This window comes from Lathamus discolor, chromosome 1 (genome assembly GCF_037157495.1).
Source record: "Lathamus discolor isolate bLatDis1 chromosome 1, bLatDis1.hap1, whole genome shotgun sequence".
Classification (NCBI taxonomy): domain Eukaryota; kingdom Metazoa; phylum Chordata; class Aves; order Psittaciformes; family Psittacidae; genus Lathamus; species Lathamus discolor.
This window is the reverse complement of record NC_088884.1, coordinates 4,258,089-4,281,622: the sequence shown is the minus strand read 5'-3', so window position 1 is coordinate 4,281,622 and position 23,534 is coordinate 4,258,089. Positions and strand designations below refer to the sequence as shown.

General features: G+C 43.2%; 1 protein-coding gene across 3 annotated transcripts in view; it reads right to left on the bottom strand.

Annotated features, from left to right (window-relative positions):
• Window positions 1–3,978: 3,978 nt before the first annotated feature.
• The window catches only part of MKLN1 (muskelin 1), a 108,354-nt gene continuing 88,798 nt past the window's right edge, over window positions 3,979–23,534 (bottom strand). For all 3 annotated transcript variants that reach the window (XM_065671985.1, XM_065672161.1, XM_065672075.1), the window contains exons 13-18: window positions 21,908–22,055; window positions 20,726–20,840; window positions 17,960–18,099; window positions 14,826–14,928; window positions 6,503–6,557; window positions 3,979–4,293 (exon numbers count right to left, since the gene is read on the bottom strand). In XM_065671985.1, the coding sequence (XP_065528057.1) occupies window positions 4,172–4,293; window positions 6,503–6,557; window positions 14,826–14,928; window positions 17,960–18,099; window positions 20,726–20,840; window positions 21,908–22,055 (683 nt within the window). In that variant the 3' untranslated portion in view covers window positions 3,979–4,171. The remainder of the gene's footprint in view (window positions 4,294–6,502; window positions 6,558–14,825; window positions 14,929–17,959; window positions 18,100–20,725; window positions 20,841–21,907; window positions 22,056–23,534) is intronic.

Here is a 23,534-nt window from a genome sequence, read left to right as displayed (position 1 = left end):
CAAAACGTTTCAGTAATAACTGAAGCCTGGCACTGCATCCCTGCTCTGGTACAAGGTGCACAAAGGGAAGCTTTAGTATGCTCTTCAAGAAAGTTTCCTCATTTCCCTCTCAGTTACGACTGCACACGGCAAATACCTTAGAAAAAGCTTTTCCAACTGGGTCTTCCCAGATTGATGTTCCAAAAGGAGAGTGGCATTTTGCTATTAACGTTCTGAACCTGGAGCTAGTTCGTACCTGCGCACACAGAGCCATCCTGGGACACACAGCACCAAATCCCTGACGTTCACGTCTACATCTGGATATGACTACTTAAACTACACATACAGGATGCTGTCTCTCCAGAGAGAGGGCAAACTAAACTCTTCCAAGACAATGTTCTCCTTCCTCATTATACTCAGCAAAAGGAACATATGCTTAAGAATATATGTCACAAATGTTATGCCTTTAAAAGAGCCAGAAGATAAAAACTACATTTCAACCACCACTTTGCCTCCACAGGATCAGTATGAATGGCATCCTCAAAGTAAAAAAGGCCAAGAAGGTGGCTGTAATCTCATTTTTAGCATCATAGAAGTAGGTTCTGCTGCCACCTGCCACATGAAAACATGTTGGGTCACACTGTGATACAGCAGTACTTGTTTAGAGAAGACATTTGGGGAGAACTCTTAAGGACTTCTGCCTCATGGCTACTATCAGGGGTTGCGTAAGACAAACATTAAGGAACTCAATTGTGCCTAATCCCAGAGACCCAAAATCTAATCAGAAGGGCTTTATTTCTCTGGAAGAATGCATTAGTTGATAGGAACAACTTTGCATATATAGAATATTATTGTATATGCGCATATAGAATAAAGTTTTCCAAAGAGATGATCTACTGATTAATATTGTAAGGGCAGCTATGCTGAAAGCCAGTGCCAGTGAAGAACCAAACTCATAGATCTCAAAAGCTAAATCAGGACTAAAGTCTTGTTTGTAACAAGTTTATCCCACCCTGACTACCTACAGCTTCAAAAATCATACCAGAACCTTGTAACTTTGGCTTTAAAGGCTCCAGTCACCATAAATGAGTCCCCTCCTTGCTCCTTTCTTTGCAATACCCTTATTTACAAGTTAACAGTTAATTTAGATATCAGCTACTAGAGTGCAGTGGTGTTAAATCCATACACAAAGTCACCTTATAGTATAATGTAGAGGCACATATAGTCTCATCTAAGATAAAAAGCAGTCTCTGCTCCAGCCTGCAAGCAGTAAGGGTGAGGTTCAGAGACTTCTTACGCACAGCTTGGCTATTTATACCACCGCATGCAGTGGGCTGTGCAACATTTTCAGGTTCTCTTTGCAGTTTGTACTTCAGTTAATTCTGTCCTGATCACATCCAACGCTTTCCTGGAACATCACCAGCATCTTGAAAGATCTGCATGTAATTACATTCAAACTCTCCCTGTCGCTGCTTGTCAATAACTGGCTTGTTTTGAAAGGAACTTTATACTTCAGCACTCCCAAGTTTTAATTAGGTTTTAAAGCAGGTAGTGCAGCACACACCAACGCAGAGTAATCATTTCATTCTGACTCTTAAAGGACACAGAAGCAGGAAAGACCCTTGGCAAAGCCACAAAGCTTTCACTCTGGATTAACCTCTCTGGCCACAGGGTGCCTCTGCTGCTCCACAAACACACTGGAGCTGAGCAAACAGCTTCTGCTGGTTAATGCCCAGCTGTAACCCACAAACTGTAGTCGTGCGAGCTGAAATCGATCTGCTCGGGATAAAGGTAGGTCAGTATCTGATCATCCTGAAGTGCTCTCATTAACTGGGGTTGTCGGTCCCGCAGAAGCAATGTTCACCTCGCTCAGACAAGCATCCATTTATGCCATGCTACAAGAACATAAGCTGCCAGGCTTCACACGCACCCTGATGCAGAGGACAATGGGTTTTGATCGAACTTCTGTAACACTAATCGAGCCTGACACAATGCTCTGCTCACCAGCACTACCATCCACACAGCTTTTGGCGTTCCTAAAGTACTGTCTGCTCGCCATGGCTCCTCCTCCGTTTAATCTTTTGGGTTCAGCTTCATGTATAGCCAAAGATGTACACATAGAAGTTTATGAAGGGCTTGGTTGAGTAGCAAACTGTTACCAAAAGCACGATTCACCATCTAACTGACACTGGAGAATACACAGGGAATGAGAACAAGTGACAGGGGAACATAACAGCATTACACAATTTGAAGTACTAGAGGGCTGCATTTGGACTGGTTGCATTAAGAATACCGAGTTTAATCTCAATGGAAAACCACTTCCAGCACCACCAGCATCTCCATTCGTACCGTATAAGCTCTACTTTAGTTAACAAAGCATCAAAAGTAACACATCATAAAGCCCAGCAATGACGTAAAGCTTTCCATGTCACTGGAAAACACATTAAATGGCAATGTTTCAAAGAAACAATTCCAACAGATTTCCTTTACTGCACTATGTACCGAGTGGATTCTCCCACCAGACATCTGATTTGCTGTCCACTGAAGCATACATCTAAACAGTCTCCTCAAGTTACAGGTTACCTAAAAACACTGTGTTTGTATGGTCCTCCCTGAAGCCAAAGCAAAGCCCAGCCTCCAACATGTTGTTCCTTTCTTTCTAAGTGCTTAAACACTAATATGAGGTTATAAATTTATTTCTAACGTACCAGGACTACAAAAGTCACACAAAGGACATGATCAAGAGGCAATACAATGCAATCAAAGCAAGCAGACACTCGAGCTCTGAAAAAGACACTTCACTAACTCTTTTTATTTCAGAGTCCAAATCATCTTTGCACACACGAGACTTCCATGAAGTTCAACAGGAGTCATGTAGCCATGGTGGGTGCAGCAACAAAACCCCACTGGCATGTACGGCTCTGGACATAAAGCTTTGCAGTCTCATATCAATATTTACATCTGCCAGTTTGCACTGACAGCAAATGCAAAAAGATTCTGCTGCTGGGTATGTGTATCCTTCATTCCACTTGACAGTGCAGCACCAAGCCCTTACCTTGTTTATAAAGAAGGCTTTCAGCTAAGAAGAATACATATTCTATACATATGCATCAGCTTGCTTTCAAAAGGATGTATGCTAAAAAGGCCTCCCTTACATTCAGATCTAGGTCTAAAATGCATTTAGAAGTGAATGAGCTGCACTGCAGAGGGAGCAGACAAGCTGTTGGGAGCAATCCTCTTTACATTTACACATTGACAAACACTGCACACAGAAGCATAGGTGCATGTAAACGAAGACAATCTGCTTCAGATATCCTACACCCAACCCAGAGTCAGGTTGCAGAGGTTGGGATGCGTGTGATGGAAGACCCAGTCCTGCCAGTACCCACACGGATTCCCATTGGAAGAGTACAGCAGCAAAACCAGAACATCCACTGAAAAGGGGCAGATGAGCACTGCACTCCTGTTTTCCCTTGGTTTCTCTGAGGTACCCACTTGCCTGGCAGGTTTAAGTGGAAGCTCCAGAGAACAGAAGATAGGCAGGCAGGTATTAAGGTTTAAATGGGGTGTCAGATGCAATTACACATTACTCAGCCTGATTCTGGGATGAGGGGGCACGTAGGTTGTAACACATGCCCCCCTTCACAGACACACTGCAATACAAGACTCAAGACACAACATTACTATCACCTCAACACGTGCCAGTGTCCTGCCTCCAAGTTATTCAGCTGCTGAGGATGGAGTTGTGGGATAAAGCAACATACCATGACTAGCTACATATGAGCAAAGAACAACCTTCCCCACTTCCTCACAACCCCCCAAATAAAATCCATCCTCATTAATTCCAGACAACCCACAATTTCCCCCTACAGGTAATCACTGCATGATTGGGTTTTATTTTTTATCCTCTTCCCCCCGCCTCCCAAACCTTTTCTTTCAATCTTCCATTTGCTAACTCACAATCCAAAGTCAGAAAAAATATATATATTTAGTCAGAAGTACGTCAGTTACATTTTATTAACCTACTCCAAGGGAAAAGCTTCAGGGATTCACCATACAAGTATAAAACCCCTTGCAAACACCTAGGGGTTACTATATTACTTCATCCCAGCAGTCAATCAATGCAGTAAAAAAATGAAAATACTGAAAATGGATGCTTTTCCCCTCTTCCATATGTCCAGTGATTGCTCTGTTACAGCGTGATGAGGTCCACCAGGTTGCCTTTAGGAGGGGTCATGTTGTCTGGAAAGAAGTTGACTAGTGTGTCAAAGAGCTGAGTTCTCTGCGCATACGTGTGGTCAACATCTGAGAATCCTGGAGGAGAAAGAAAAGGGGAAATGAAGTCAGTGCTCACTGCTCCAATAGGCTGGTTGTCCATTGTGGACAGATGTTCATATATTCATAGAATAGTTTGGGTTGGAAAGAACCTTAAGATCATCCAGTTCCAAACCCCCTGCTTTGGGCAGGGACACCTCACACTGGACCATGTCGCCCCAGGCCTCTGTCCAACCTGGCCTTGAACACTGCCAGGGATGGAGCATTCACACTTCCCTGGGCAACTCATTCCAGTGCCTCACCACCCTTACAGTAAAGAATTTCTGCCTTAGATCTAACCTGAACTTCCCCTGTTTCAGTTTGAACCCATCACCCCTTGTCCTATCGCTACAGTCCCTGATGAAGAGTCCCTCTCCAGCATCCTTGTAGCCCCCTTCAGATGCTGGAAGCTGCTCTGAGGTCTCCACGCAGCCTTCTCTTCTCCAGGCTGAACAGCCCCAATGTTCTCAGCCTGTCTCCATACAGGAGGTGCTCCAGCCCCTGATCATCCTCATGGCCTTCTCTGGACTTGTTCCAGCAGTTCCATATACTTCTTATGTTGAGGACACCAGAACTGCACACAGCGCTGCAAGTGGGGTCTCACAAGAGCAGAGTAGAGGGGCAGGATCACCTTCTTCAACCTGTTTGCTGTTTCTACCTCTGCTAACAACCAAGGCCACCAGCTCCCTGTCCCATTACTATGAGCATAGACACACACACAGACCACACCACCCCAAGCCAACGCTGCAATCGAACTATATGAAAAGTAATAAGCAAATGGCTGTCAAGCTCATTGACAGCCCTGAAGAACTGCAGGAAGCAAGAATCCTCACGAGGCTGCTCTGATGTGCCAGAAAACAAAATCTCTGCAGCTATTTTTATTTGGTGCCTCATTTCTTCTGTCCTCAGGCTTTCCTCATTATCTTCACGACTGTCTCACCCAGAACTGGTACTCGTCTTGCATGCAGTTCTTCTCTAGACAAGCTCTGCTGATGGCAGGAGCCCCGAATCAGAGCTGCATCTTGGCACAAGGGTGCTCGCTCTACAAACCCCTTTTGTGAAGTGCTGCCTCTCAAAAGGGGAGGGTTTAGTCTGGAGCATTGCTTATCCAAATCCTCATACTTAAACCATCAACAGCAAGAACAATAGAGCGGGCTATACAACTATTTCCTCTGCTTTGTATGACTTCCATCAGTGGGATCTCCAAGGAATGCTTATTAATTCAGTGAACTCACTCTCCAGTTAATCAGAGTCAAGCAAGTTAATCAAATCAAGGAGGGCTTGGGTTTTTTTTTTTGTTGTATTTTAGAAGCACCACTTGATATATGTATCTGTAGAGCCAACCTCTGAACAAAGTGTTGCGTCAAGAAGTAATCCATCTCTGAGAACACTTAAAACTAGCGGAGAAAACAACGTTCTGAAACTTAGGTTTTCCTCCTTTAAGGAATCCATCATATCACATCAACTAAATAAGACCTTCCAAATCACACAAGTTCAGCTGAGCTTTCTCATCCAGCTGGGCTGACAGTGGAGTGGGCTTTTTCCTTCCATCAATTGCTTAGATTGGGAATTGCTGGTTCATTAAAAACTGAAGGCATCCATGCTTCTTAGCAAGAGCTCGGTGACTTAAGGAGAACACATTATAGGACGTAAATTATGCTTATAGCCTTCCTATAGCTTGCCCAGGATTAATCTCTCGACTGTTCAGAAGAGTTAACTGGACAGAAGAGTGAAACAAATTGTGGCTTTGGCTCAGAGCTCCTGTTTCCAGCCCTCCACACCACTGTTCTCAGTGCTCTTGACATTCTGCCCACAGAACTAGTTCTGCAAAGAACAGGGTGAACCGAACTGCTCCAGGAACTGCAGTTATCACAGCAAACAGAGCTGTAGCCACACTGTGACATTCCCAAGTGACAAGACAGGAGGGGCTTTATTCTGACCAAAGCTGCTGTTTATTTGGGTGAGGCACCAATTGTAATAAGAGCCACAAAATGAGCCCAGGAGGCACAGGTTTAAAACCACTGGTGGCAGACGGGCATTGGGCACTGGTCATTATAAATACTCTCTCTAATGTCTATGTAGCGGCATTTTGCATTTTCAAACCAAAAAGAGCTCATGTGAACTGTAACATCTGATATGAAAACCAGTAGAAACTAATAGCAATTATCAGAGGGAACACAGTCTATTTCTTCTGATACACAATACTCACCGAGAGTGGTGAAATCCGAGCCAGACTTAAATAATGCTGAGGCAAGAAGTTGAAACTGCAGGAGAGGAGGGAGAAAGAAAAAAGTGTTATTAACAGCACACAGGAGAAAAGCTAGAAGATTCGTAGATCTCAGAGTGGTTTTGGAGTTGCTGAGTTCTCTTTCCACAGTCCTGGGAGCTACTGTGCCATACATGTGAATAACTGCAGCAACTTTCATATGAGCAACACAATTTGTCACCTTGGCAGAGCAAGCTGGACGGTTTTTCCTAGAATTAAGAGCAGTGTTGAAGCAATGAAAGGTACTTGACTGGGAGCCCTAAAAGCTGATTTTTCATATACTCTTTTTTGCCTCTCTGGCAGATACCAGAGAGCAGGAGTAAGGTAGAGCCTCTTGTACACAACCACAACATGGTACAGCCTCAGCAAGGATTACACGACATGAGAACAGGGTAACTGCTGGAGTGCAGAATCAACTTCTTGAACACAGAGAAAGCTTTATATGGCCACAACCTTTCTGAACTGCCAGAGAACTCATATCACAATGTCTTTTTAACTAAAGAAAGCCCATCAAAATAACTACTTTTACCGGGAACATCAGAATCAGGAACAAAAACATTTTAAGTAACGCATTCATGGTTTTACTCTCCTTTCATGCCTTAATGATAGTGAACATGGAATCTTCCTCTGCCTGTGGCTGCTGTTTTCAGTTACCCACATAGAGACAAAGCTTTGTGCTTTGTCATGTTTCCTTCAAGAATTAGAAGATTCCTTAAAGCCTTATAATCTTTAGCCACTTCTCTGCATGTCTTTACAGAACACAGCCCAAAGGAAAGAAGGGGGGAGGGGGAAGAAAACAGAAGAGAAGCAAATATGTTCAGGGAAGGAGTGGGAAGGACAGCCAGGAATTACATATCCATCGGTTTAATTTCAATTGCAAGACAAAATGGGAACCTAGACAATTTGCAGGCATGTAGGAGTAAGGAAGGTGACGAGTAGCAGCCAACGTGGATTTGGCAACAACAAGCTGTATCACATCAAACTGATTTCTTCTGCAAGGCAGCAGGCCCTATGGATGGGACCTGGCAATAGACATTGTACACTTTGACTTTCATAGGACTTCTGATGCTTTTATATGGTATTTAAGACAAATTATCATGGCCTCATCTAGATTAAATTAACAGGGAACAGTAAGTGAGGCAAATGAGTTTACTGGTGGTAGCATCACCGGCTTGACATCAAAATGGAGCCGTGAATCACAAGTGATGGAGCTGTGAATCACAAGTGATTCACTTGCGCCCCAGGGTCAGCATCACTTCGGGTTTTCAGCAAGAACCTCCCGAATAGAATAGGACACATTCACTGGGTTCACAGACCTCACACCATACTCAGACAGACTGACAGCATGGCAGCAGACAGGCTGCAGACTGCTTCTTTATTTCATCCAGCTTATAGAAACATAGAACCCCAGACTGGTTTGTGTTGGAAGGGACCTTAAAGCTCATCCAGTTCCAATCCCTGCACAGGCAGGGACCCCTTCCACTGGAGCAGCTTGCTCGAAGCCTCTGTGTCCAACCTGGCCTTGAGCACTGCCAGGGATGGGGCAGCCACAGCTTCTCTGGGCACCCTGTGCCAGCGCCTCAGCACCCTCACAGGGAAGAGCTTCTGCCTAAGAGCTCATCTCAGTCTCCCCTCGGGCAGGTTAAAGCCATTCCCCTTGGCCTGTCCCTACAGGCCCTTGTCCAAAGCTACAATGATGGCTCAAGGCGCAGTTCACTAGGGCAAAGTGCAAATCACCCTGAACAGGAAAAATCAGCTACACCAAACAGGTTGGGGTGCACAGGCTCTCTGAAAACACATTTAGGAGTTAAAATAGATTAGCATCATCCTATAGCAAAAATGACAAATGCATAGAAAATGCATGAAAAGGAGTGGGATCTTCACATAAATTGACTACTCTTGCTGTTAGACTTGTAAGTCGCATCTACAACAAGGCAACCACTTTTGGATGCTCTCTACCAAGTAGAAACATATAAAGAAAGCACTAGGAAAATAACCAAGTGGTCTGAAACATGAAGCTCTTGTAAAGAAAGTTCAAAGGAGTCAAGGTTGTACAACCACCACAGAATATCCAAGGAGAAAACTGCAAGAGTCACAAATGCAAAAGGTTGCTACAGAAAGGTAAATCTACACCTAAGTACAAGAAACCACAAGAACACTTCAGCAAGATCAGTATCAACACGATACCAAGAGAAAACCCAGTGCAAAATAAGGCCAATGGTGCATCAGAATAAGTCTGCATCTTCTGGAGAGGCTACAACATGCAAGTAATACTGTAGAGGTATTTAAGAACAGGTTAGACAGATACAGGATTGACAAACTGCACAACACAGGAAAGAGGTTGATTAAGTACCCTCTTGAGTGGGAAGTCTGGTTATATGAATCAAAGGGGACTGCAATGCTACACATGTATTTCACCACTAGCCTAACTTGGCTCTGAATCAGCAATGTACTTAACCAGATGCCCAGAATAAATAGCTCAAAAAGTTCCAGTAGAACCTGTGGCTAAATCCATGCTGCTCCTGATAGCAAATGCCATGTCCTGGCCATCTTTCCATCCCACACAATTGCCTTACAGGCCTGCTGCCAACTGCCTGGTAGCACATGAAGCTGGCTCTGCTGGGACAAAGCGGATCCACATGCTTCGAGGGGTTCCCTTGCCTCCCCCAGCAACGGGGCAGCCATCCTGCTGTGAACAGAAAGCAAGCCATGCTTGAGGCTGGGGCTCAGGATGCCCAGCTAAGAGAACATATAAGCAGGATTCAGTCAGTAACTCGCTGAACTGAGACCAAAAATCCCTTGAAAAGATCTTTTGCCAAGTATCCCAGCCTCATCTGCACAATGCATGATGGATTTTCACAGCTACCGGTTTCCTTCCAGCTGTGTGGGGAAGCAATATCCAGTCTCCTCCTTCACTGATGACACTGCACTTCAGTTAACCTTGAGGTTTGTTGTTTTGTTTGTTCTGAAGCTATATTTTATGCATCATTTCACATTTAAAAAGCTCTTTCTCACACCGAAGTCAAGCACCTAAGTTAAGGGTATCAGTTATGGACAGCACTGAGCCTAAGCTGGTTCGCTCTGCATTTGCATTACAATGCCAACTAACCCCAGGATGTTCTCCCAAAGGACCCCATCTCTTTTTCCCCACACATGGGATGGTCACTGCTTCCTCAAGACCAGGTTTCCCCACACTGTGTTCACAGCATATATCCAATGCTTTATTTTTTCCCCTGAAGTTCAAACTCTGCTCTAAAGAAAGAATTCATTTCTTCATCAGGTTTTCCATCATATTAATTGTTATCACAACAGACACCCTTCAAATCCTGATTAATGTTGGGCCCCCCATTTGAAACAGCCAGAACCGGATTTCTCAACACACACAGTATTATGCAACAGCTCCTGAATTCACTTGCAGGCAGAAGAGCAAAGCTCTCAAGCAAATCACACCTCAGATCACTTCCATCAGGCTCCAGACCGAAAGATCTAATGAATGACCATCTAGGAAAACCCATTTGCTTAACGTCACATAGCAACTCCGCTACAGAGAAAAGAGCAGAACTCCGTTATCCAGCAGAAGCATCCAAGTGCTCTGATCCCAGCACCACCTGTTTTCTGCTGACAACCCCTCTGCCTCGCTGCCTTCATCCATTCCAAATGAAGTCTCTGTTCAGAAGACAACAGGTCCCTTTTGTTATACAATTAACTTCTCTTTCAGAGCCCAAATCCACCTTCTGAACTGAGGCAGGGGTTCCTTGGAGATACATCTATCTGGATAACTAATATAAGGTTCTATTAGTTATATATATATTAGTTATAGATATCTGGCTAATACAAAGTTAATGAATATAATCAACCACATTCAGAAAGAGGCCAGATTAAGACATGAGTAATACTAATTCTGGCACTTTCCAAGCTATGGCCTTTGTGTTCCCAACAATACTGTTCTTTTACCAGTTGTGTGCACTTTAAGCTGGTTCTACCTACAGCAAAAAAGCAATTCTGCCATATAGAAGTCTTGGTATATTTGCTGCATGCCTCTGCCAAATGAAATAGTTAAAGGGGAATGAGTAACTCCTGCTTGGGATACCCAGCAGGTTGGATGAATCAGACATAATTCCCCCTCTGTAATATACAGCAAGTGCTCAGATCACAGTATAAAACAGTTCCTCAGCTTTGACCAGGTCTGTCGTAGCACAGCTCAAAGCAGCAATGAGAGGCTCAAATCCTTTGAGGAAAAAGCCATCCCTCGCTGAAGTTGGGAGGGCTGAACGCTGTTTCTGAAAGGCTCCTTGTCTCCAAAACCTCTCCTCCTGCAGCACTCAGCCTCTGAAGCTTTACAAAGAATCACAGCAGGACACGAAGAGGAGAAGCATGCTTTTCTTAGCTCCTTCCTAGAACTATTTTTCCCATTTGGGTTTCAGTTTTCCCAGAAACATCAGTCTAATGCAAACTCAAACAATACTTTTGGGCCCCGCTGGCTTTATCTGGCAAATTTATTGGAGACAAGGTCTTAAGAATGGAAAGTATGAAGCAGCCTTGAACAGGGGCCTCCTGCCTCAGTCTACAGGCTAGTCAGGCCTCAAATTGGCCTCCAGGTCCTTGCTCCTTCTCCTACCATGTTCCAAGAAAAACACACTGCAAGTTCTGCTTGCACTTTGTATCCGTTTTACAGCAGTCATGGGATTGAGCTTCACCAAGAACTGAATCTCCATGTACAAACTCATCTTGCTCTCCTTTACATGGACAGCACTAGCCATTTTTTGTACCATCTTCATTTCTCCTATAGCCCATTCAGCAGGGTATGTCCAGGAATGATGACTCTAGTGCTCAAGGAACATAATCTATAGCCTTGGAGAGTGGTGAGGCACTGGAACAGGCTGCTCAAGGATGCTGTGAATGCTCCATCGCTGGCAGTGTTCAAGACCAGGTTGGATGGGGCTTGGAGCAACCTGCTCTAGTGGAAGGTGTCCCTGCCCATGGCAGGGGATTGGAACTGGATGAGCTTTCATGTCCTTTCCAACCCAAATCCTTTATGATTCTATGATTTCAAGCAGAATCACAGTCAAAGAGAACTGGGTTTGCATTTATGGGCAACAGCAGAGACAGAGCTGGCATAGAGCCTATGGCCACTAAAACATGTACTGCATGACACCCGTTACTTGCAGTCATCTACTTCATTTGGAATAATAAAAACCCCAGAAATAAAACTGTAATCCTATTAACATACCTAAAATTCATAACAAAGGAGAAAAAATCTGGGAGTATGTTCCTACTATCAATCATTTGTGCTACTTTAAACAAAATTGGTTACTAACACCAAAGCAAGCTTCAAGAACAGCCTGTTTGTTTTCTTTGGCACCCAACTCAAAACAGCTGAAGGGACTTGCCTAACTAAGTTAGAATAAATTCTCTTATAAAGCAAGTCAGCCTTGCCTCAAAGTGCAATTCTGCTTGTAATATAAGATTACCCATATACCAGTCCATAAAACATGAAACCATATATACCAGCCTCCAAAATCACAACAGCATGAAGTTTGGGATAAACTTGGGAATGACCAAGTTGAATAGGTTTAACAGTTGGCCTAAAGAGAAGGGAAACAACAGGCAGAAACCAATTGCCTTAGGATTTGCCATGCTAAGAAGCCTTACAACATTCCAACCCTAACTATTTTATGATTCTATGATTCAACAGCTGTAACCAGCCCAGAACAAGCTGATTAGATATACAGGCTTTGATATTAAGACGAACTCAGATACAACTAAAGACAGTGCATGTAGGTGCCTAGGCTGAGATACACAACCAAACTGATGCTTGAAATTTGATATGGAATCCAAAAAGCCTGCGTCAGTCCTTTGGAAAGCACAAGAGCTATTTGAAGACATGATGCCAGAGCAAAAAGCCAACTCAATGTGATAACCGGAAGGTAAATTGACGTCAACTGGAAATACACCCAGTCAGTACCAGTGCAGAGGCTGGCTCTGGGCCATATCCCTGCCAGATCTGCTCCAGTGTAGAACACTTGGGAAGTCAAAGCTCTTGGAACAGCATAATTAAAAATGTTATTAAAAAATGAGCAAGAAAAACAGGACACAAAAAAAGCCTCCCGGAAATTGTGACATGGCTTTAGGAGACCACTGGAAGGGAAGCTTGAATGGTACGTGTTGATGCGACAGACCAGACAGAAGCTATTGAATTTTGTTTGGATCAGGCATTAAGCCTGCAGAGAAATGATTCACAATATATTCCCTCAGCTGTATTGAGCTACCTCAAAGCTCATCGGCTCATAGGCTACATCATTAATGTGCACAATACTAGTATGCTCTGTGAAAAGGGATAATATATATTCTATTTCTACATTATATGATAAAACTACTAGTTTCCCCCAAAATCTCAGAGGAGCTTGTGCAGTCAGGTAAATTCTTCATTCTTACAAGGTGGCCAAGGTCAATGCTACACACTGAATTGGGTAAATCAAATGTAGAGTATTAAAAGGATTTCCTGTGCCAGATGTTCACAACGTGGAGTCTTTATGGCAGTGCCTTTGGTTTGCTTGTGACAGCAGGCAGCACGATCTAAAAGGAGAGGAGCTTTCTGATCACACCCCAAATGTTTCCTGTTCAGCAACAAAAAGGCACAGCAAGCCATGAGACACAAGGTCTCTTTAGGAGTAACTGGCCAAAGAGAGACATGGCTTTCATAGGCTACCAGCACACATTGAGAAAACATGGGAGATCAGAGGACATAGGACATGGCCTTAAGAGTGGGTGGGAAGGAGAAGAAGGGATGAAGAGAGCAGCAGACTGGTTATTTTATGTTAGAAGTTATTACAAGTTCAACTATATAAAGGAAAGTGTTACCACACTGGGGAGATGGGGCATAACTGGGGCATGCTGCATAGGAATGATAAGGAAGTACCTCCTTTTCTACCTGAAATAATGCAGGATTATGTGTTATTTACCTTCCCCATGCTAGAAAGGTCTAGACAGGATGTGAAACTACATGTTCCCCAGGGAAGCTGTGGCTGCCCCATCCCTGGCAGTGTTCAAGGCCAGGTTGGACGGGGCTTGGAGCAAGCTGCTCTAGTGGAAGGTGTCCCTGCCTGTGGCAGGGGATTGACACTGGGTGAGCTTTAAGGTCTCTGCATAGTTCTGTGAGTCTATGAATTGAACTGAGAAGCCATCTAACAGAGAACTAACAAGCACAGCACCTGGATATTTTACTGGATTAGATTATTATAAAGACTAACCAGAATTTATGACCAGTGTGATCAGTTCCAAGGTACTGACACAAGTAAATACTTTCTTAACTCCTCCAACCCCACAACTCTATACAGTGCATATGCAAGATGCATTTTCTCCCTCAAAAGGTTTTAGGGTCTGGATGAGGATCCTTTCTTTACATAAAGTAACAAGTTAGAACTATCAGATTAAGTGATTTAATCCAGAGATTTAGCATGAAGTAACAGCGCCCATTCCCCTTATCACAGCTTTATAGAAGGAACTCTCAAATCACCTCCCAAGTCATTAACACAAGTAGAGAGTCAGAACCATGGTTTCCTCTTCCTCCTCTACCCTGAATGCTTGGGCATCTAGTTAGCTGCCTCAAGTTCCATGTGGAAATTCATGGCAGAGGCCAATCAAACCACCTTATCTGACACTTCTCACTCCTTCTGTAATCCTTGCTGTAAAGCAACACACACTGCGGTCATGGAATCAAAACAAGAAATGGGAACAAATGCCTGGAACAAACAAAAGAACATGCCTACTGGATAATAGTCAAAAAGGCAGAGGAAACAAGATTTGAAGGCTAGAAAGCAATGCATATCCACAATCTGCTTCCAGAAATACTTATCAACTAGAGAAAAAGCCTCTCTCCCTCCCCCAGAGCTATTTAATATTGACAAGCCAAAAGGCAGCATGAGTTTCTTACTCACTTTCTACTACACAACCAACTACATGACATTTCAGAGTTTACATTTCAATTAAAGCTCCCAAAATACACACCAGTACCCTGGAATTAAAACAAAGGCCTAGCTCTTCACTGTTTTGAGTGCAAAAGCTATTTTATCTGGAACTGCAGTTGTAAAAGTGACTGTTTGCTAAAGCACGATGATCTTCAGTGCACAGAAATAGGTGATACAACAAAGTGTCATACACCTGTAGAGCTTTTTCAACCTGAATAAAAAACAAGGTTTAAGAGGCCCAAAACTCTCACATGAGTTTACCTTTCTTTGTAACTAAAGCAGGGATCATTCATCATTACCTCTTTTGTCTCCTCAGGGTCTGAGTGATCCACAGTTACGTATAAGTCATTCTGCAGGTACTTCAGTGCACTAAGAGGCTCAGTCTGAGCTTTTTCTTCGAACCTGAAAAGAGGAGACAGAAGACTTGAACACAGCCATTTCCTCCAGGACTACTGCCATTGGTACAGAGAGCAAAAGCCATCTAAGAAAACCTTCAGCCCAATATTTCCAAGCGAAACAATGGCAGCTTGGTCCTGTATCCACCGAAGCACATGCTTTCCAGACAAGCTGAAATACAGAGGAGGGGCTTTTGGGGAGGTGTATGAGAGTTACAAGGGTGAAGTATCACACTCTTACTAAAAGTATTCAAAGGAGTATGTACAGCAACTTCTTAATTGGTGCTGAGGCCTCTGCCAGTGCCCAGAGAAGCTGTGGCTGCCCCATCCCTGGCAGTGCTCAAGGCCAGGTTGGACACAGGGGCTTGGAGCAAGCTGCTCCAGTGGAAGGTGTCCCTGCCCGTGGCAGGGGGTTGGAACTGGCTGATGTTTAAAGGTCCCTTCCAACCCAAACCAGTCTGGGTTTCTATGATTAATACAGAAACATAAACCATTTAGTACAGTTTGTTCTCCACAAACAGAGTAAGGTATGAGTAGCACCTCATGTGAGGAGCACAGCTCAGACACAGGCAAGCCTTGAGCACTTACGTCCCAGGGATATTTACATTCCTGACCACGCAGAAGTGTAACTGTAAGTACAGGGATGGAGATGGCTCCCTGCTGCTGGCAAACAAGAGAAAAAGGGATGATGCGGGTGAAACCCCCAGATTCAATGAACACTGGGCCTAAATATTCCCACTTTCAGGAAAAGCACATGTACATGGAAATCCTATGACCACCAGCTTATTTCCTCATTTTCTTTTAATGAACAGAAATTATAACTCCTATGAATTCCCTATGAAGTTAACAGAGCTGAAAGTGATTCTGGATTCAGCATCTTCAGTGAGCAGAGCTCCTTCCCCGCAGCTCTGAGGTGCGTGCATAAGCCTGGAAAGAATGAGGTTTAAAATGATCTCTGTTTTTCTCCTATCGCCTATCCACTGAGTGCAGTAGCACACTGTCATCCTCTGAATCACCAATACACAGAATTAAACCTTTCCAGGAAAACAGCTCAGACACTTTCAGATTGCAGAAATGAGGACCCTGAAAACCACATTCTCAGTTACTTAACTGCCTTGTATCAACTGCGTTATAGAAACACAAGGTGTTTTATACATAATACATTTCAGTTACCTGTAAGAGGTTGTAGCTTGTCAAACTGAAAAAAGTCACACTGAATAGATTTAATCATGTTATGTTTCCATTTGGGTCATCTACTTGGCTGTTTGTAATGCAGTGGACATCTGTAGCCCAAATTTGGTACCACCTAAACATGCAAGTGCATTCAGGCAGTGCACAAAGATTATGCCTATTACCTGATGTGCACGACATTCTGGTAGTTAAGTATGATTTCTTCCAATACTCACATAGATTTTCTTAGATGATATCACCACGATCCAGAGAGCTGAAAACAAAGGGACCCACTGACACCTCACTGCTCTTCTTCACTATGGCTTGACTGCTATAAACAAGCTAATAGGCCAAACAGGGCTCCAGCAAATACAGTGGATTTGAAAGTCAAGTACCTGTTCTGGCACCTAGAGCTTGAGGGAATACAGATAATGGGCAGCCAAGTGACTCTACAGCAGTTCAGCTCCAGCCCTGCCAGGCACATCCATCAAAGCACCCATCATACCAGCCCCTGGGCTGGTCATGGCTGGCTCCCTCCTATGGACCTCAATAAAAGGAAGCATGGTGCATAAACCCCAAACTTCTGCCAGGTAACATGCAGCAACTTCTCCTTTCAGTGCAATTTTAGGAAGTAATAACTAAGTCATCCAGAGCTGTCTCTGGAGGCTGTACAGCTGAATATGCATACAACCACATGTGGGTTTAATAAACCTCCCAGATTACTGGGCCAGACCTTTATTCATTCCTGTAGGTATTCTCATCTACTGCATGGCTAATCTGCAAAAGGCCTCATCAAGCCACAGTGATTGTGAGTTAGGTAAAGCAATTTGCTTGCTGCCTCAGAAGTAAAATATCATCAGTAAAAACTAACCTCCAACACTTGGCAGAACCCGATAACAAAGTATTCTCACCAAGAATGCAGAAAGAGCTATTTACTGCCTTCAAATCATTTGCTGGGTCTTGAAAGGCTGTCTTACTGCTGCAATTTCTTGCCTAATGCAACACCATAAGCTTGATTTTAAAAAGCTGTTGCCCTAAATAGCAAATATAAGGCAGCTCTGAAGCAGCCACAGTACAGGAAGCGTCACAGTGTAGCTGAATTCCACATAAGTGAGATCTTTCAAGTGATTCTGCATGAGAAACTCTGATGACCTCACCATGGTTGAGTCTCAGATGTGCAAAGGCATCCAGCCCCCAGACTTCATTAGCATCCTTGCGAGCTGTTACTATCTCCTAGCACAGTGTTTCAGAAACACATTCCATTTCCCTGGGAGGTGACAGCACCAAAACACATGTTGATGAGCAGCAGAGTGAAAAGGGAATCTAAAAATTCCCCCATGACTCCCCACACAATACCAAGATTTTTCTAGTTTTAGAATAACATAGTAACACCAGAATGAAGTTCATCTTATAGCTCAGCCATACCCCACTGCTTTTTATTATCATAGAATGGTTTGGGTTGGAAGGGACCTTAAAGCTTATCCAGCTCTAACCCCTGCCACAGGCAGGGACCCCTTCCACTAGAGCAGCTTGCTCCAAGCCCCTGTGTCCAACCTGGCCTTGAGCACTGCCAGGGATGGGGCAGCCACAGCTTCTCTGGGCACCCTGTGCCAGCACCTCAGCACCCTCACAGGGAACAGCTTCTGCCTAAGAGCTCATCTCAGTCTCCCCTCTGGCAGGTTAAAGCCATTCCCCCTTGTCCTATTATTAAACTTAGGTTTTTAATGAAAAAGAATCGAGAAACCTGCAGACCAGTATATAACCATCAAAGGGATATTTCCCAAAGCCATTTACAAGACATTCAGGTTTTAGCAACTTTAAAAAAAAAGACATTTTTGAAAAGTGCAAACCCCCTTTTGTTTCTGTACCTGTGCTTCCTTATGAGGTATTTGCAGTGTCTTAGCAGGTATTCTTTTGAAGGTCGACAGAGCTTCAGAGACCAGAAGTCATCTAATCTCATCTTTGGAGAGCAGGACTTGCCAGGATTCCCTCCAAACAAGTAATGAACCTAAGCAAATGAGAAGCAGAGCAAAAAAAGTTGACTGACTGTGTACATCAAAGGCTATTCACTATGTCAGCATCTTTGGAGAGGTTTATTCTGGAGGGAGATAACTCTGCCGTGCAGACAAGCTGTTCCATCTTACTATTAGCCTTACTTAGTCCCTTAGGAGATGAAGAAACTTCTCTTAAACTGCTTACATCTTAAGATAATAAAACAGCTACACTGCTAAAACCTCCCTCTAGCAGATTCCTGAGGTATTTACAAACAAACATCCCCAAACCACTTCATCTCTTTCTTTAGGAAAAACCTATGAACATGACAAACCCTTCAGCACGTAAGATACAAGTAGAAAAGAAGGATCTGAGCCAACTCTTTTTGCCCCATTCAAACTCCTTGATGCAAACACGACTCAAACTGACGGATTACCAACCTTTTCTCCAATCTTGTCCTCAAAGACCCCAATTTCTCATTGTCACCCAAGAGGGTAAATAAAGAACCTGTATTAAGCCTGTCTTTCATCTGGGGATAAGCAGATTTCACCCATACAGTGTGAAAGGACTCCAGCAATCACACATCTTCTTTGAAAAAGAAACATTTCCATGCTTGTTAGGAAAGCTCAGATAAAAGGGACTTTGCAGACTAATGCTCTGGTTCCCATCAGAGCACTGCTGGTGAAGCTGCACTATGAAGTACCACAGTTCAGATGAGCAGTGAAGACCGTTATCATCCCCAAAGACAAGGGTCACTGATAAAGTGAGTGGGAAGTACTAGAGATGCTCAAAGTGACATGATGTTGGGAGATGACCAACAGGCCTGTGTCCCAAAGTGTCCCATAAACTCTCTACAGCCTTGGTTTGACTTGCAGAGAGTATTTCCATGGTCCCTAGAAGGGCAGATTTGTTTCAATTCAGCAGCCTTGCTACAAGATGCCAAATACACTACCTGAGCACAAAGGAAACAGTCAACTGAATACAGAATAAGCCAAAAAGATAAAACGTAATGTTAAAAACAACTGAAGATGAAAACACCAATCTTATCTAGAATGAGGAGTCACAACCACTACTGTGACTGCCTTCAGAAAAGGTTCTAGCAATGCTGAGATGCCAAACAAAAACATTAAATATATCTGTACCCAAAACTCATTCTGCATTCACAGTGATTCAAATAAAGCACTCTAACACCATTCCAATAGTTTCAGGACACACCACCTTTGAAATGCAAGGCTAGGTTTACGGGAGAGGCACATCTCAAGTGGAAGTGTTAAAAAAGGCCTGTTTATTCATTTACCTTTTTCCCTTCACATCATTTGGTATTTCAAACTCTGAACTGTTGATACGGAACATGCCACATGGGTCTTCAAAACAGTGAGCGGGCTCAAGAAGTCCAAGAGGCTACCTTTCTCCACAGCTTTAAAAATAAGCACTCCAAACAATGTATTCTACATCCCATTGATGTAGGCTCTCCTTATTTATATCAGAGAAGTCGAGAAAGGTCATTGGAACAGAGGTTTCTAAAAATAAGGCTCTTCAAAACAAGCACATCAAACAGCTCTTCAGATAAAGCTGGGCAACGGCCATGATTTAGCAACCTTCACAGTAACTTACAAAATACTACTCTCAATCTCATAGTACCTTAGTGGTGGACTTGGAAGTGCTGGGGTTAACGGCTGGACTTGATGATCTTAAAGGTCTTCTCCAACCCAGTTGATTCTATTTTGTTCTTATACTTAGAAGTAAGCCATTAAAGGCAGAACAGTATCTACAGTCTGTCATTAAAGTCTGTGAAGATGACAAAAAATACGAGTTCTCCATGCATAAGCACCTATTCCTCCTTAAAAGCCTCTTTATCCCCTTGGGCTAGTTGGGTTTCCCAAAGTTGATGAACATCCCATGGAATGATAAGACTACAATATATTTTTCTTTTTCAATTCAGACTAAAAAGGAGCTTAAGAAAAGGTTTCTTTCAATTGCAAAATATCTGTGAAAGATTAAGTAAATGTGCCACAGTAACACAAATTCATAGGTTAATACAATTATGGTATCTAATCCATGGGGTTTTGCTTTATTGGTTAATGTGCACAAAGCCCTAAGTTTACTGAGCACTCGTACACTATAAACCATTTTAAATCAATCTAAGCACAAACATGTCCATTCAAGTCAGACAGTGCTAAAGAACGGCAGTTGCTGCTGACATGCAGGGCAAACGAAAGCATCTCTGGCAGAGCAGATTGTTAACAGTGATTAGTTCCTTCAAACAGAGTTTCTCCTAGAAACATGGGTAACCATCTGTGACCTTTTAGTCACCAACAGGTTGTGACATTAAGTCCCTGAGGATAAAGAAGGAAGCTTCAGTTAAGAACAGATAGGAGCTAGCTGCCTGACAACTTTATAAAGGTTTAGTATATCCCATTGTCTGCATGTTTACTTCATGTAGGACCTATCATGTTTACTTCACATTGACACAAGTAGCTTAGCACCTGATTGCAAAAGATCAGAATAAGTTAAATGAAAGGCACCCTCCACACTAACACTATACAAGAAGCTATATTCATCATATCATCTCTAAAGAAGAAACTACACTTTAAGAGTATTAAGACTTTAAAACTCTGTATATGTAAACTGGACCCTCATACCTTGTGCAACTCATCGTACACCAGTTGATGGGCAAACCTTGGGCAGGGCTCCTCTTCCTGAAGGCTTTTACCTGGATTCTCTTTTGCTGCTTGGTCATTCTTATAGACACAAGACCTGAAATAAAAGGCAGGAAGTAATGATTAGCAGTACCGACAGGAAGTAGAAAAAGTTACTAAAAGACTTTAAGGTACAAATGATGTCAACTTGAACTGCCTGACATGTAACACCACAGATTTTCTTTTATATATACTGTCCTCTACATAGACGACAATAGTGAACTGCATCCCCATAGTTAACACTACAAAAAAACCCATCCAACAAGCAGAGAAGGTCATCTTGGCCAAACATAATCCTCAATCACAAGCCAAACAGGAAAACAATTCTAGAAAACTATGTCGTGAGCTTTAGAGGTATCTTTAGATGTTGCATGATTTGCCAGCAGAATTATCAGCATGAAGTATTTCTCATTATGGAGAATACTGTCTTGGACACAGCAGTACAGGCCACAGACTGGAGCAAAGCTAACATTTCCAGCACTGATTTAAGCAGAATTAAGTTGTAACTGAAAACTCATTTTTATAAGCAACATTCACACCTTTCAAAGTGATTGCCCCCACACTAAGAGAGACCCTGAATGCAAAAACTTTGCCAGCTCTGGAAAGGAACAATGAGAACCAGCTGCCAAATACAATACAGCAAACAGATAAGGAAATATTTTCTCAGACTATTGGATCTAGTAGCTACCTGAAGTACCCCTGATGCAGCATGGAAAGAGCTGGTAGATCTTGCATGAAGACTTCACCACCACTGTTCATGCAGCAGTTTCCTCCTACCATGTGGGCTGCTACCAACAACTTATGTTTGACTGCATTTGCTGCACTGATGAATCCTGGCTTCTAAGACTTCCTACAGGAAAAGCTCCTTATATTGGCTCACTTCCCCTCATCCCTCCACCTGTCTCCAATAAAGAAGTTCCTATGATGATATCTCTCCCTCATGTGGCTTACTGCTATGGTGTCTCTAAAGACCATGGGGAAAACAAGGTGCCTCAAGGGAACTCTGTTGTCTTCAACATTACTATCCCATGGCTCTAAGAGGTTGTGGATTACCTGGGAGACAGGATTGCTTTCTAAAGGAAGTCAGCATTGATGTTAGAAATAGCACCCCTTTCATCAACTTACCAGCTGTTCCTCACAATGTCATAAATCCAGAAGGAATTCCTTACATTCTCTTCCCGCTTCTCCTTGTCTTTACTGAGCCCTGACAAGACATGGATTTCATTCAGTTCTGGATCAATGGTAGCCCTTTGAGTGAAACCTGTCATCGGAACTGACAAAAGAAAAGAGAAGTTACACACGGAACAGTGGAGAATACTGTGAGGGTGCTGAGGCTCTGGCACAGGGTGCCCAGAGAAGTTGTGGCTGTTCCATCCCTGGCAGTGTTCAAGGCCAGGTTGGACAGAGCTTGGAGCAAGCTGCTCTAGTGGAAGGTGCCCCTGCCTGTGACAGGGTGCTGGAACTGGATGAGCTTTAAGGTCCCTTCCAACCCAAACCACGCTCAGAAGCATGCAGAAGTCACCACACAACCAACTTCCTTCTTGCACATGCCCTCTAAAGCAGGGTGAGAGGGGTAAGAGGAAGAAAAATCATCCAGAGGCTGACTTCCTCCCTGTTAATGACAAGTCCAGTGCAAAATCTCTTGTTCCCTTCCCATCCGTGACTTCTGGAAGCACAAAAAGCCCTTCTTAAAGTTGCTATTTCCTTTGGAAAGGTACAGCTAGAGCTATCTGGGAGACTACCAGCTCAGAAATGAGGATTAAACTGCCTGAAGAGAGAGCTAGATGACCCGTGCAGATATAAACGGAGTGATTTTGTTATTGTCTCTTTTGTAAAAAGAGGCATTGATTCCAAAAAGCTTAATTGGAAAAGCTGGGAAACTCAACAAAATTCCAGATGAACTCAAGATTCCATGCCTCCCATTGCTTCCTTTAGGACAAAGATGTCAAGGAAGTGGGGTTTTTTGTACTTTCTGAATAGTTGTGGTATAATTACCCAGCTCTTCTTCTGCTCCACCTTCAGCTTTAGAAATGTGGTGAAATCCTGAGGGTTCCAACAGTTTTCATCATAATTCCCCCCAAAAAAAAAAGGTCAGCAAATTTGTTTGGCAAATCCGTTTTGTTTGTTGTCTAATTCCCCATTTCCTGTTTCCCTAGGCAACCATCCTTCCAAAATGGATTTGTGAAGGGCACGTGATCCTTGTTTACAGATCCTGTTTGTCTCATTTCTCTTTCTGGGTCAGTTGACAAAGGCTGGTGAAGGTTCTTGGCCTTCGCTCAAGATTTTGGCATGAAAAATGCTCACAACTCTTGTATTTTGCAAATTCTTCCCTGCAATTAGTCGTAAATTGCACACAGAGCCCAGAAAACAAGCTCTAATAAACCGATAATACTGCTGTTTAAGAACACACTAAATTGTATTTTCCCAGCCTGTTCTACAATAGGTTTTGGTTTCATACTTCTCATCGGGTAGGCCAAGCATCAGTTAAAAGAATTCAGAGCAGACTTTGGTTTTCTCCACTTCAAGCCCCTACTGAAACGTTTAATAAAGCCAAAAAACCTACCTATGTCTTGAAGAAAAATGCTTAATTCTTACATAAACTTCAATAAGAACTGAAATCTATTGGTATAATTCATTCTTGAAGTCCCATCAACAAAATCCTTGCTTGTGGCTCTACGGTAAAGCAGGAGGAAGAGGCTTTGGAGCCCTCATCAGCTTAAACCTGGCTATCTCAACCTCCAATTTTGCCATG